We start from the raw sequence: 16,427 nt of genomic DNA, 5'->3' as shown, positions 1-16,427 counted from the left end.
AGGATGTATAGTCCAGGTAGCTGTGGGAGTTAGTGGGTTTGTAGTGGATATTAGTAGCCAGTCTATCTCCAGAAATGGAAACAGAAATGTCAAGGAAGGGAAGGGAGGAGTCAGGGACAGACCAGGTGAAAGTGAGGGCAAGGTAGAAATTGGACGCAAAAATCGATGAAGTTTTCCAATTCCAGACAAGACAGGGAAGCAGCACCGATGATATTTTCGATGTATTGGAGAAAGAGCTGTGAGTGGGGGCCAGAATAGGACTGGAACAAGGAATGTTCCATGTACCCCGTGAAGAGACAGGCATAACTAGAGTCCATGGCCATCCCTCTTAACTGATAAAAATGGAGAGGAGTTAAAAGAGAACTTATTGAGGGTGAGGATGAGCTTGGCCAAGCGGAGGAGGGTGGTGGTAGGTGGGGATGGTTCAGGTCTTTGCTCCAGGAAGAAGCAGAGAGTCCTGAGACCCTCCTAATGGGGAATGGATGTGAAAAGAGATTGCACGTCCATGGTAAAGAGGAGGCGGCTGGAACCAGCAAACTGGAAGTTTTGAAACCAGCGTAAAGCATCAGAGGAATCATGGGTGTACTTGGGCACGGATCGGACCAGAGGAGAGAAGACTGAGTCAAGGAAGGAAGAGAGTTCTGTGGCGTAGGAGCACGCTGAAACAATCGGTCTGCCCAGACAGTCTTGTTTGTGGATTTTAGGGAGGATGTATCTCCAATACATCCATGGGGAGTAGACAGCAAAGTGAAGATTATATTGAATGCATAGCAGGATTGACAAGCTGTAGAGTACTGATGCTCATGTTCCTCACATTCCTATAATAGTGACTGCAATTCAAAGTACTCTATGTGAAGCACTGTCAAGATATTTAACATTAGATATTTTATAAATACAAGATCTTTATGATCATACCTACTTCAGGTTATGCCAGTGATGACAATAAAATAAAACTCTGGAAGAAAGAATCTTCATGAAAGCTATAACTACCTGAAAATGCTGGACTTTTGATTTGGAACTCTGAAGGTTTACTGTTACATCGTGTTCTCCAATAATTCCTGCTTGCTCTTTTAGTGATTGGTACATCTTCAGGCCGTATGCGTAAATGATGTTTACTTTCTTTCATGTTATCCAAAGCCTATTAAAGTTTAAATCAGTACAGCTTATAAAAGTTGTTAATCACTTTATATGTGATCCTGCTTAATTTCATAAAATAGTTTTATTAATAATCTCTTGTAAATTAAGGTTTACCTTTTTCCTTCCTCCCCCATTTTCCTGAACACATCTTTTCAGAGCTTAGAAGTCAAGCAAATGATCTGCTCTCAGACCTCTGTCACTGCTGAACAGCAATCAACAAAACTACGCAAGAAGGTCAAAGTAATTCAGTTAGGAACATGTCCAACAGTAACCCAAAAATCGAAGAATGGAAACTTGAGAAGTGGGAAAGCTCAAGAGTACAATCATGCCCTACAATGCATGGTGCTTCAATACTACTACATTTGTAGTATAATTTCTCTGTAAAATATTGTGCTTAATAGATATATAAGACATTCAAGGTAGCTCTGTATACATGTTCGTGGCAAGCAACCATAAACCCCTGTAGCATATCAGTGTCATAAGTGCAAACTGCAGTATATCCTTAATTTTCCAATACATACTACCAGTCTGAAAGTATCTCTTTTGCCAGCGCCAACTTGAAATAATCATTCCCACAGGGTGAAAGGACAAAACTGGGCAACATAGCCTATTAAGTAGATTATACTTTTCATGAGGTATAGAGAGAGTTGGTGAGGACAATGCAGTTGATGTGGTGCACACAGACTTGCAAAGGAAGCTGGATAAACTATAACATAATTGGAGTTCATGGAATAACTGGGTCAGTGACAGCATGGATATAAAGTTCGTTGTGTAACAGGGAACAGTTGTTTCCTTCAGACTGGAGGAAGACAAAAATTAGTGTTCTTCAGGGGTCAATACTAGGATCATTGCTACTCTTGATATATATTAACGACTTAGGCTTGAGTGTACGAAACAGAATTTCAAAATTTACAGATGACAACACTTGAAAGTGCTCTCAACTGTGAGAGGGACAATGATAAGATCTCAAATGGGCAGACAGGGAGCAGATAAAATTTAATACACAGAATTATAAAATGATGCAGGTTGGTTGGAAGAACAAGGAATGGAAATACATCAGAGGGTGAAATGCTAACGGAGTGCATAAACAGACACACCTGGCGGGTATGTGCACGCAAATTATTAAAGATAACAGGGCAGGTTGAGAAAATGACTAAAAAGGCAAACAGAGTGGTGAGCTTTAAAACAAACAGTACTGAATTTGTAATAATCAGAGGGGCATGCACTTTTTAAACAATTTATAAATGCATTAGAATGGATTGAGAGAACAGTGATTAAGATGTGATTAAACGGCACGACGAGCTCTCCTTAATATTGGTACACTCAGACAATTGAAGGCCATCAGTTTAACTGGGACAAGGTAACCATAGTAGCCCAAGCCAAAAATAGACACGCACGGAATTCCTACAGGCATGGTTCTCCACACGTAATGCAATCAACAAACACATAGATGTGGACCCCATATACAAACCCATACAGATCAAAACTGGAAATGACACTACTCACTATAACGGACCAAACAATATAAATTCCAAGAGGAGTAGTACAACATCGCTTTATCAGAGGCTCCACTGATGATGTCACCTAGCATGGTGACAAAATGTCTGAACGAGAACAAGCCAGCTCAGCGAGCAAGTTAACAACCTCACCCACAACCCAAGCTACAGATCTTTGCCAAGGCTTTATTTCCCTAATGATTTCAGTGCCAAAACTGAGATACAGGTATTTCTCCTACAACACAATTTTGCGTTGTGTAACTTCACACTATAGAAAATTGCATCATAGGGAAATCGCTACAGGAAATCACTACATTGCACAGTAGAAAGTTTGCATTATCCAAACAACATCCACTATTCAATCACATTACAGCAAATTCACATTAACGAAACACGCATTATAGCAGAAATACCTGTATACTAATTTGTTAAAAATTCAGCTGCGTATATTGTAGATTCAAATGCTGAAGGATTTTTTTAGCATGAGATTATCAAATTGAATTTGTAAAGCATATGAACATGGGAGAAAAAGATAATATTTTGCAGACTACAATTCTACCCAACATTTGTTTCAAACAGTCCTGAAAATTTAATTTGTTTTCCAGAAGTTTTAATTTTTAAAAAGAAACTGAGCATTGAGAAACTGACTTCATTTTTAATAGTACGAAAACACTGTTGCGTACCACTCCAAAAGTCAACATCGCATCTCATTCATATATTACAATCAGTATAAATAATTTGAAATTATTCAATATTTTCTAATAAAGTTTATTAACCTAGCCAACAGTAAAGATAGCTAGACGGCTGAATGAAATAAGTGGCAGACAGTTCAGTTTTGAATTTGTTTTCCACTACAGAAAAATGTATGAACACACATTTATAATCTGTAAATAAAGGTATGTTTTGTTGCAAAACATCAAAAATAATTTGAAAATTGGTTGGTTCACTCCATTGTAGTAACAGACTAATACCACATTTACTGTGTTCATATGCATTACATATCCTAACTTGACGCAAAATAGGACATCCAGATATTTCGCAATATGTATAATATCTGCCAGTTCTGGCTGAACACTATACATGTGAGAATGTGTGATACTGTTTTGAGTTGTGATCAGAAACGGAATAGAGAACAAATTTATGGAAGAGCGGACTCAGGAATCTTTAAAATTCACTTAATTATTTGTAAAACGTACAAGTTACCACATTTGTTAAGGATTTACTGAACTGTCTTCACAGTTCATGATAAACTGTCAAGAATCAGTTAAGTAGAACCGTAAAGTGTGCAATTTCTCTCGACTTGGGTCTCTGGAACATATACTGTCAGGAAACAGTTGAAACTTTGTTTCAAGATCATTCTAGCTGTTGTATATGTTTAGATAGCCTGGTTTGATTTTTAAATTTGTTTTAGTTGAATTAAGTTTTGTTCTGTTGTCGAAGAAAATCTGCAGCCCTGTATACGTCTCAGTGAGTGCCAGTACATGAATTAACTAATGAAGTCACCAAGCCAGGTTTCATTCTGGAATCTGACCTGTCCAGTAGTACCATCAGCTGGGATCATAACAAATGGGGACTCTTGACTGAGATTTGCACATACTGAATTTAAGAAGCATTTGGTTTGATAAAAGAAATGGGTACATGGAGGTTCCAGACATAAAACATGAGTGTTATGGTGATGCTTATTGCTATGGAATGGATTTTCAAGAACAGCTTTGGATGTTGCTAAGAGTTTTTTGTAAACAGAAGACATATTCGTGGACTATTTGAAATCTTTGACTAAAAACTGAAAATGTTAACAAATAGATTGAAGAAATAAAAGCAGGATTTCATAAGGAAGAGATGCTTAAAGTAACTATCCAACATTTAGAATTAGAAGGAGGGAAACCTGAAATGGATAAGTAGTAGCTAGAATTCGCTACAACTTAGTGAGACATCAAAAACTGGTGTTGAGGGAAAAAAAGAGAGAAACTTGAATTGAAGGAAGATACAAGAAATGTGAAAAAAAGCAAAGATTCAAAAAGCAGCAATTCTACTAGATACCTACGATATCTCACATAGATAGTTACATGTGGGGTGACAGTCATGGGGGAGACAAATCATAGAGGGAAGTTGGTCATAAGGATTCCACGAGGACATTGGAAGAATAGAAAACCTGCAAATGCAGTAGGAGGTACTAGTTTGAAGGTGCAAACAGTTGGACACCCCAGTAATAAGGGAGAAAGGCTAGACCTATGAAGTGACATTAAGACAATAACATGCTTCTGGTTGGAACAAGACTGGACATCCTAAGGCTAATTGATGGAAGTTAAATGGGAAACTGACTTCATAACAGGAATGAGTCATACAACACAGAAACAGACGCTTCAGTCCAACTCATCCGCGCCAAATGGACATCCCAATCAGACTGAGTCCCACTTGTCAGCATTTGGCCCATATTCCCTTTACATGTTGTAATTGTACCTGCCTCCACCATATCCTTTAGCAGCTCGTTCCATACACGCACCACCCTCTGCAAGAAAAGGTTACTCCTCAGGTCCTTTTTAAATCTTTCCCTCTCACCTTAAAAACTTTTGCGCTCTAGTTTTGGACTTCCCACATCCTAGGAAAAATACCTTGGCTAGTCACCCTATTCATGCCCCTCACGATTTTATAAACCTAAATAGAGGTCACTCCTTAGTCTCTGACGTTCCAGAAAAAATAGCCCCAGTCTATTCACTCTCTCCCTACATCTCAAACCCTCAAGTTCCAGCAACAATCTTATAAATCTTTCCTGTATCCTCTCAAGTTTAACAACATTCTTCCTACAGAAGGGTGACCAGAACTGTATGCCATATTCCAAAAGTGGCCTCACCAATATCCTGTACAGCCACAACATGACATCCCAACTCCTACACTCAATATTCTGGCCAATGAAGGCAAGCATGCGAAATGCCTTCTTGATCACCCGGTCTACCTGTCACTTTCAAGGAACTATGCACCTGCACCCCTTGCTCTCTTTGTTTGGCGACACTCCCCATAACCCTACCATTAACTGTATAAGTCCTTCCATGGTTTCCCTTACCAAAATGCAACAATGCAACTAATATGCTTAAGAAAAACTAACAACAGGGGAATAACAACATAAGAACTAGAAGTAACCAATCAGCCCCTCGAGCCTGCTCTGCCATTCAACACAATCACAGCTGATCTCATCTTCCCCTCAATTCCACTTTTCTGCCTGCGCCCCAGAACCCTTCAACTCTTTACTAATTAATCAGGAAACAGTATTAAAATTGTAGCAATAGTACAAACCAAACTCAAAGTGAATCTAAAACAAGAGAAATCTTCCTGGAATGTACTTGCTCAATGTCTCCACTTTGATTGCCAAAATTTTGGCAATTTTCATTACTCAAATTCACAGATAAATATCTTTTGCATATTAAATGTCAACACAATTGATAGTCTAGTTATCCTTTTTAGGTAGATGATACATTCTGTTGAAGTCAGCTGATTAATATTTTTGGGTTACATTTCCAGTTTAAATTTTAATGATATCATGCTCACTGAATTCAGTCATCAACATGGAGAGTATCTATGTTAGATATTTGTTTTAGACAGCATACAATACCTTTACCGATTCGTCTCTATTTTGTGTGTTTTACTTTGATAATCTTCAACGCATAAGGAAGCAAACACAATAATATGATGGATTAGATTACATCCTTGTAGTCATGTCTTCATCTACAAATTAACTACAGTCAATACCTGTTGCAAAGAAGTCAAACACATTGCTGTCGCTTGTTCATACAACAAGCTAATTTCTGAAAGGCAGGAAAAAGACAGCTTTGATGTGTGCAAATAATAGTGGACGTGACGGAAAATATATCCATCTCGGTCAATGAAAAGTCTGGCATCTTCAGAATGAACAAGGCTGGAAGCTTCTTGCCATAACACTGAATCACGGAACTGTAACAGTTTTGACTTTGGAATTGAAAAGAACCATCCTCCTACATTGAAGCAAAAAGCATCCTCTTCTTGATAGTCTTCTGATGCCATTATATTTCATTCCTTTTATGGAACAGCTTAAGTTTAAAAGAAAAGTAGTACAATTAACTCTTTAGAATGAATAATTTATAGCCTATTTTATTTCATAGAGCTTGCACCAAATACATTTTTTACTAAACAAACAGAATCATAATGGATTACTCAATGTAGACCCAGGAAACCTTCCTCCTCTCTCAATGGATTACAAAGTTCACATACAAACAAACTAGTACTCAAATGCTTACCGAGTGAGAAATCCTTTAAGAACTCCATTCTAAGTGGTGACTCTCTGCCATTTTATGATTATCAACATCTGTGAATTTAACACACTACACAGTAGATGTTCCAGAACTGAGCCTTTGGTTTAGTGGTAACACTCCTGCTATGTGAAAAGGTGCAGGGTTTAAATCACATTCCAGACATTTCTTGGTACTTGGAGACAAATCTGGTTCTGAAAAGGGACATAATTTTAATGTGAAAAGCAAGAGGTTTAGAGGGGATTTGAGGAAAAGCTTTTTCACCCAGAGGGTGGTGGGGGTCTGGAATGCACTGCCTGGGAGGATAGTCGAGACAGGAAACCTCAAGAGGTCCCCAGTAACAGGACGGCATGGTGACTCAGTGGTTAGCACTGCTGCCTCACAGCACCAGGGACCTGGGTTTGATTCCGCCCTCGGGCAACTGTCTGTGGGAAGTTTGCACATTTTCCCCACGTCAGTGGGTTTCCTCCAGGTGCTCTGGTTTCCTCCCACAGTCCAAAGATGTGCAGGGTAGGTGGATTGGCTATGCTAAATTGCCCATAGAGTTCAAGGATGTGTAGATGAGGTAGGTTATGAGTGATGGGTCAGGGTGGGATGCTGTGAGGGGTGTTGTAGACTTGTTGGGCCGAAGGGCCTGTTTCCACACTGTACGGATTCTATGATAATATTTAAAATGTATTTGGATGAGCACCTGAAGTGTCATAATATTCAAGGCAATGGCCTAGTGTAGGTAATAATGTATTTTAAGTGGTACAGACTCAATGGGCCTCTCTGTATTGTATGATTCTATGATACAACTGGTTGATCTCCTCTAGCACCGCAACCCCCATCCAACTGTTACAAGGGCTATGGAATTAAATAAAGCACTCTGGTAACCCCCAGGAGCAAGTATAAAGCTACTTAGAACTGTAGAAAGAACAAACACATCACATCCTGTCAGAATGTTAGACAGCCTGTAAATCCCTCCACTGTTGCACAATGTTCTCCAAGGAAGGCATGTGAATCTATGGCATTTGATCATTTTAATTTTATTATCCAAAGGGGAATTTGTGTGTTGTGTAAGCAGTCCATTGTAAGCAAATATTTCCAGTAAGATGTAAAATAAGAATTTCTTTGCCCTTCCCCAAAATGTTTCCTCTACTCCTAAATCAGCACATCCCAAAAGTGTTCCAATATGCCACACAGTATCTGTCATTTACCATATCACCCACCTCTGTGGGCAGGTTACCAGTGGTAAGATAGGGACAATTTTGCGTTATAGGACAGACACTTCTGGGTACACCAAAGGTGTTAAGCCCAACAAACCCAGCTTGGATTTGAACTTACAGTTCTAATGTGAAAGACCGTTGCACCACAATCATTTATAGTTAATCTTGAAGGAACATTTCCATCCATTGCAACTTAAGTCATAAAGAACCTCTCTGTGGAAACAACTTCATTGAGAAAATTAAAATGTCTACACTTTTAAGAGTAGCCCCATATTTCTCTTAGTTAATCAATGCACAAAGTAGACTGGGGTAACTAGAGATAACTCTCCAATAACACGACTTGTAATAAAACACCCAGAGATGGCAAATTGTAAACTATTTTTACTTTTTTGTTCGAAGTAACCATTAACACTATAGTTTTTCTGTATTTATGATGTTGCTGTGACAAACGTTACCACTGTGTAGGGTTACAACTAAAGATGAGGGTCAGTAATTGGGTGTTGAGTTTGAGATTGTTTAAAGCACGGCATGTGAGAAATCTGAGCTGGCACCTGTGCATTTATCTCTGAACTTCCTTCGTTCAGGCCGTTAGTGACAGCCATTAGGGTCACTTTTTTTCCTTCTTCAGCAAAAGAACAAATCTGTATTTTCTTAGAACGTCGCCCCCAAAGATGGCAGACTGTTTAAACTGTTAAAACAGAAAAATCTGAGCCGAACTAGTTCACTCCAGATCACCCAAAGTACCTAAGCGCACAGTTTGCAAAGGCTAGGGAACAATTTCTTCCACATTTTGTCACACTTCCCATCAGAGAAAGGCATAAAATGTAACTTGCCCGCACAAAACAGCAGCTACGTTAGTGCAACCGTGAGGTGGAGTAAACTAAAACAGCTACTTCTTCTGTGTTGCTCACTTAAACCCTTTACTGCACGAAGATACCTGCCTGGTCCAGTTGGGGAGCTAGCTGTGTTTCGGAGGCAGGGTGCCAGATATATCCTGAGCTGGAGGTGTGTGATATGCTCGGTGGAAACCGAACCCATTGCGTAAAGACTTTCTTCCACCGAAGTTGTCAGTCGCCTACAATAACGCAGCAACCTTTGCTTCACACCTTCGCGTGCCAAACAATATAGATGTCTTTTTTTTTAAAAAAAAGGACACATTAAATCGTTTGTGATATGCTTAACTATGCCTAAATCGCATTTACCTCAATTTCTTAAAGGTTTCTCGATCCCGCTTATGGTGCGCACAACTTTTATTTGCTTCAGTGATACTGTCAGTTTGAGTCCGTTTATCATTCCCTCCCGAGGCCCTTCCAAACATTTTGAACAAAACCGTCCAGCAAAGCTCGAGCACTGTGGAACCACTGCGCAGGCGCATCGTTCGGCACGAGCTCTATCTCCGTCTTCCGCGCATGCCCGTCACCGGCACCGGTCAAGCATGTGTAAGTAATCATAAACCGACCTGTTTCCAGTTGATTGAGATGACCATGTCACGTGGATTGCTTTCAGCTTTTCTGTCTGTGTCAGCAAAAGTTTTTATTTTGTCTTAGCAATCAGGTCAGAGTGGGAAGAGACGCTACCTGATTGCGACAGACAGACGGGGGATCTGGGAATTTGCCACACTGTGGGAATTGAGGGAGGGAGGAATGGGATTCTTCAATTAAGGTTTGCTGTCGGAAATAGTCTCCATGCGGGAGAAGAAGATGGGAATCGTGGGCCATCAGCACTGAGACTGATAGCGACGTGATAGAAGCAGATTGCTGGAGAATTTGTCAGTATTTCTAGTTTTTGAAATTAAAGTTGATATAAGATTGTTTTTAAGTCTCTAATCCCTTTTTCTGTTTTTTTATAAATCAGAAAGCATGTTTGGTTTTCATAAGTTCATATTGATTCTTAGAATAATAAATAGTTAATACAGTTACGGGATGGCTTTTCAGAAGGGCCCGTTGGAGTGTTTGTCCTGCAGTATGTGTGAAGTCATGGACGTACCATTATCCAGACGAACATATCTGCAGGAAACATCAGTGGCAGCACAAACTTTAGTTCTGGTTTCCAGAAGTTGAGTAGTGGCTGATGGCACTCATTCCAGAGTAGGCCAACTATATAGGGATTGATCACGCACCAGAGTAGAAGCCTTCACAAAGAGGGGGATTGGGAGTTTAATAAACTACAGAGGTAGTGTAGGAATCCCCTCACCCTAGAATAGGGAACAACAAGGTATTAGGTGGAGTCAAAGAATGAGAGAATGTAATGGAGGATAAATCTGTGTTATGCTGCATGTATGTAAATCCACTATGTATATATAGGGGCATTCCAGGCACAAATTGCAATTTGGGATTATGATGTTCTGGTGATAAGACACTTGGCTCAAGAAAAAAGTGCAGCTGTGTATTAAATATTTCTAAGTACAACGTGTGCAGAAGATAGGAAAGAAACAGGTGATTTTTTTTTCCAAATTCATTCATGGAATGCGGTCTTTTGAGAGGCCAGTTAAAAGTAAAAAACCAAAAGAACTATGGCTACCATAAATCAGAAACAAAAAACAGAAATTGCTGGAAAAGTTCAGCAGCTTTGGCAGCATCTAGACAGAAATCAAAATTAATGTTTTAGGTTGAGTGACCCTTTCTCAGAAGTTCCTCAGTTTCTACCTCCAGAACTTTAGTCTGGGTTTCTGGATCACTAGTCTGTTGACATTACCTCTATATCACCAACTCCCTTGATTTTTTGTTTAAACTGCATCTTTATTCGTTTACTAGGAGAACAGTAGTGTTAGGAGAAAAAGGTTGTCCCAGAGAGTTCAAGAACAGAAATGAGTTGATTAGATCTAAAAAGAATGGAATTACAGTGCTTGGTGTAATCTACAGACCAACACTGTGTGGAAAGGACGTAAAGAAACAAATTTGCAAAGAAATTACAGATAGGAGCATTATAACAGAGAACTGTAATTACCCAAGTATAGATTGTGAAAGTAGTAGCACAAAGTGCATAAATGGGTTAAGCTTCGTTAGACTGAATTCACGAGAATTTCTAACAACATTACATGTCCATTGAGAAAGGAGGCACTGCTGGGCCTGGTGCTTGGGAATGAGTTTGGCCAAGTAGATCAAGTGTCAATGGGGGAACATTTAGGGGAAGCGATTATCGTATTATAACATTTAGAATGTTGATTGAAAATTTCAATTTAGAGTAAGAGCAATTAATTGGCAGAGAACAGATTTTAGTGGGGCAAGAACAGAGAAGGGCTAGGTGTACTTGAACGAAACATTGGCAGGATAAACAGTAGCTGAACAATGAGCTACCTTAAAAGCGATGAATCAGGCACAAATTATATTCTCAGAAAAAAGGTAGGGCATTCAAATTCAGAGTTCCTTGGATGATGAAGGAGATAGAAATTAAGTTAAAGGAAAAAATGTGCTTATGGTAAGTGTGAGCTGAAAAATATAATTGAAAGCCAAGTTAAATGCAGAAGGTCTAGAAGAAAGGTGAAAAAGCAAATAAAAGAGGGTTAAAGAGAAAACACAGGTAGCTAAAATAAAGTATTCCATAAACATATCAATTATAAAAGAACATACAAAAAATGATTTACACTTAGTGACAGGAGGCATGGCCGAGGTGATAAATAATAATTTTTGTCTGTTTTAAGCTATGAGACAGATGCTGCCCAGGCATGGTGAGAGGAAGGAACTTGGTCACTTAGCAGGGTTTAAAATTGAATAGATGGTGATATTGGATAACTGTACTTAAAATTGATTAGGAAATAAGACCAGATGAGATACATCCAAGAATATTGAAGGAAGTGATGGTGAAAATTGCAGAGGTACTTAGAATAATCTTCCCTGGGCTCAGAGGTGGTTCTGGAAGACTAGAGAATTGCAAACATTACATTCTTGTTCAAAAATGTTGTGAAGATAAGACTAGAAATTACAGACCAGTCAGTTTAACTTTGGCAGAGATTGAATTAATAGTGACATTGAAAGAATGTGTTAATTTGAATAGCATAGATTTCAGAGAAAACCATGTTTAACTTATCATAGAAACATAGAAAATAGGAGCAATAGGCCATTCAGCCTGATTGTCCAATTTGTTCCCATTTTCTCCCATACCCTTCAGTCCTAAGAACTATGTCTAACTCCTTGGAAAACATTCATTTTGGCCTTAACCATTTTCTGGGGTAGAAAATTCCACAGGCTCACCATTTTGTGAGTGAAGAAATTTCTCTTCTCAGTCTTAAATGGCCTACCCCATAACTTGAGTCTGTGACCCTTAGTTCAAGACTCCCCAGTCAAACAATCAACTTTAAGTTTTTCAAAGAGGTAACAGAGAGAGTTGATGAGGCATACGTGGACTTTCAAAAAGCATTTGATACCAAACCACAGAATAGACTTCAGAAAAATAAATAGCTCATGGAACAAAATACACAATAAAAGCACTGAAACAAAATTGGCTGAAGGATGAAAAACAGAGTAAACGTTAGTGGGGGGTAGTAGGAACTGCAGATGCTGGAGAATCTGAGATAACAAGGTGTAGAGCTGGATGAACACAGCAGGCCAATAGTGGATATTTTTCAAACAGGAATAAGGTTTTTAGTGGAGTTCCACAGGGTTCATATTGGAATGCTTGCTTTTTCTGACACACAATCTAGATGTTAGGGTGCAGGGGACAATTTAAAAGTTTACAGATGCTTTAAGGGTTTGGAGAATGCAGGAATCTGTAATGTGACTGTCTGCAAGTTATTTAAAACAGGAAACTGAACCTTTCCGCAAGATCAGGAGTGGGAACACCATAAGATGTATGAGCAGAAATATGGCATTTGACTCAATGAGTCTGCTCTGCCATTCCATCCTTGTTTTTGGATATGAGTATTGATTAATCACTCCAACTGAATTTCCAATTTAGTATCAGGTGACTACATATTTGACAGCATAGTTGCACGGTACACTTCTATTTCATCTGTTTGCTAAAGAGGTCAAAGATTCCATCCTTGCATGCACTGCTTAATCTTACATTTTTCTCAAATGGCCTAAGACACTGAAATTGAAAACCATAAAGGTTCTGTTGACAGCTCAGGCTCAGAACACCAAAGACCTGAATTTTATTGGGATGGAGAAAGACAGCTCACCATTTTCCCCCACCCTCTGAAACAAATGTCTGTCCCAATCCAACCAACATTTAACAAGGCCTACTGTATTAGGGGTGGGTAGGATACTATTTGGCCAATTGGCTTAAGAAGCTCATTGGTCCAGTAAAATGATATTTTTTTAAAAATTAGTAGACTGTCAATTTCAGGCCAACTGTTTTATGGGGAACAGGTCAGGGTAGGCAGGACATCATTGGACTACCAACGTATCATATTTTACGTACCTTCTCCACCCCTCCCACCCTGGGTGAATACAGACTGGTGGGTGGGTTGTAAAAGCCAGATCCTAGAAACAGGAGAAATATGGCTCATCGTGATTTTACCTCAAAAGTTTATGGATTTAGAATCATACATTTTTTTAAAGGCAAGGCTAGATAAATTTTTGAACAGTAAAAGGAATCAAGGGTTATGGTGACCGGGCAGGTAAGTGGAGCTGAGTCTCAAAAAGATCAGCCATGATCTTATTGAATGGTGGGGCAGGCTCGAGGTGCCAAATGGCCTTCTCCTGCTCCTAGTTCTTATGTTCTTATCTATTTTTGCAAACTTGTTGCAGCACCCTGTCTCACCCCTTCCTTATGACTGTTTATATTCTGGTATTATGGTCCATATATGAAAAAGATTTTAGTGAACTTTGAATCTGTATCCTGTTCATTCTTCACTCCCTCACAAAAATAGCAAAATCCTTAATTTAAGGCCAATTGGTGACATCTTAAAATTAGCTAAGTTTGAGATCGCTGCAAAAATTCCAAGTAAGGTTTTATTTTAAGCAGTAAATGATTTTAAATCTCTAATAACTAGGCAATATGACTATTGCTAGGTTCTTGAAGAGTCAGCAACAGTAGATTTATTAAAGATCCAAACCACATTGATTTATGGCTAGAGTACAATTTTGTTGGGTACGGACATCATCTAAATAGAATATTGCAGCTATCAACTATCAACAACTGGAATTTGGACTACAAGGGGGCACAAAGTTTAAAGCAAAAATCTTAGAAAATATTTTATTGTTAAATATCTTGAAATCTACAAAGGTATTCAATTTTTCTGTCATCAGTAAGACAATGTTAATAAATCGGATCAACTTCAATTCAAGAAATTTACACACAAAAATATAAATAAAATGTATTTATGTCTACAAGTGCACAATACTTTAAATATTTCAAACATTTTGATAATGATTAAACGACACAACTAAAGCACATTTGAAAATAGAAATATTCCAATATAAAAATGAACTTGAGTGATAAAAAATCTCTACCAAATAACTGCATGACGCAGTGTCATTTCAGTCCTGAAGCACTTCAGCACACAGCAAAAAGAAAAGCAAAAAGCACCTTTTCAGCAAAACTTTTACATCAGGTAACAGAATAGATGGTATGGAAAATACGAACTGTTGCATCTGGATTAGCTTTTTTTTGAGGTTGGGGCTGGGGCACATTCTTGATACAGAAAAGGGGGCTCAGTATTCTACAACCCAAGATGAGACACTAAATACTGCTTGATACTGACTTGACTTTTGCTCAGAGCTAATCAGTCCTGGAATAACGAATGCAAAAATTTAACAAGACAAAAACATATGATCTCCATCATACTACAAACTAAAAATAAACAGTACAAGAGAACAAAATGAAATGTATCTTGAAACTATCTCAAAGTTTATTTTCTTGTACGAGTATTGTAGAGACATGCCTCTTATTTTCAAGATGATAAGAAAAATGTAACTGGATAATCAAAACATAATAAGAATATTTTAAGCAGCTTACTCAGCACTAAAATCAAGAAATAGGTTATAATAAATTCATTTTATGAAAACTAGCAAAAAATGACTAACAACTCTACTAAAAGCAGAGTGGTTGTTAATCCAAGGACAACTGAAATAACAAAAGAATGATGCAATGCAAAAACTGAGATGATACTCAATTTCTTTTTTGCAGTATTCGTAATAAAATACCAATCATCATGCTATTGAAGTGAAGTAGAAAGGAATATACATGTACATAAAAGATAAAATCTTAATTTTTTTTCAAGAGTCTTGAAACCAGAACTATTTCATAAACCAGTTTAATTTATTAAACATTATGATGAATTGCATTTAGGGTTCCAAATATTCCATTATCATCTTAGATTTCAATATTTAGTAGAGTTTAAAGAAGTCTGAACATGATTAACACTTCTACTAAATAGGCAGGCTAGATGAGATTACAAAAAGCAAAATACTGCAGATGTTGGAAATCTGAAATACTTATCTGTCGTGAGGAAGTTAGGGTTAATGTGTCAGATCATTGACCCTCCTCCTCTTGCTACAGATACTGCCTATCCTACCCAGTAATTCCAGCATTTTGTGTTTGTTTCACTCAATAATTGCTGTGATTTCCATGAGGTGCTGTCATTACTAAAGGTTCCATTGATAATATTAGTTTTTAAATCCACACAAACTGTTGACCAAACGTGTGGATAACATTAATGCAAAGCACCAACTGCTCTAAAATGCATTGTAAAGAACTTGAAATAATTCGTAATGAGTTTTCAGATCCGTTGATGAATAATAATGCATTGTAATTTTGTTTTGCAAACAAGGTGAAAGTATTGCATAACTTACAATGCTGAAATTTAACTAAATTTTTACTTATATCAAATATAGTGTTCAGATTTTAGTTTAAAGATCATTAAATCAGTTATTTTTAATGACATTCTAACCAATAAGTGCAAATTAATCTACACTTTGCACCAGTAATACATTAATCCATATTTCATTGCAAGTTAAAACACTATTATGTAACTCAAATTTGTTACAAAATAGCACAGACAAATTTAGCTGAAATATTAGGATTACTTCACAAGAAAGTCACTCATTTGTGTGGATTAAAAATTGCTACCTAGTGTTTGGGTTTTGAACATGTACAGTTCACAAACTAAATGCATTAATTGTGATAACTCCACAATAAGAATGCATTACACATATAGCATAACTGTACATGGTTATTTCAAAGTAGCCTAAACTATTTATTAACAAAGCATATTTATTTTACAGTTCAATTTCAAATTCTGTTGAAATGAGACACTTCACCGACTTAAAAAAAACACAATTAGCTCAAATACAATTTCCGACAAACACTAATTTAATTAGAATTAGGCATTTTGAGTTTAGTTACTGTATTATACAGCAGTTTTA

At 37.8% G+C, this 16,427-nt stretch overlaps 1 protein-coding gene across 1 annotated transcript in view; it reads right to left on the bottom strand.

Annotated features, from left to right (window-relative positions):
• The window catches only part of LOC109916435 (BTB/POZ domain-containing protein KCTD19-like), a 100,912-nt gene extending 91,352 nt beyond the window's left edge, over nt 1-9,560 (bottom strand). Inside the window, 3 exon segments of the mRNA XM_048605999.1 lie at nt 991-1,138; nt 6,378-6,694; nt 9,324-9,560. Of these exon segments, the coding sequence (XP_048461956.1) occupies nt 991-1,138; nt 6,378-6,668 (439 nt within the window). The 5' untranslated portion in view covers nt 6,669-6,694; nt 9,324-9,560.
• Nucleotides 9,561-16,427: the final 6,867 nt, after the last annotated feature.

This window comes from Rhincodon typus, chromosome 15, assembly GCF_021869965.1.
Source record: "Rhincodon typus isolate 14 chromosome 15, sRhiTyp1.1, whole genome shotgun sequence".
NCBI lineage: Eukaryota > Metazoa > Chordata > Chondrichthyes > Orectolobiformes > Rhincodontidae > Rhincodon > Rhincodon typus.
Note: the sequence above shows the minus strand (reverse complement) of the source record. Positions and strands in the feature narration are given on the sequence as shown.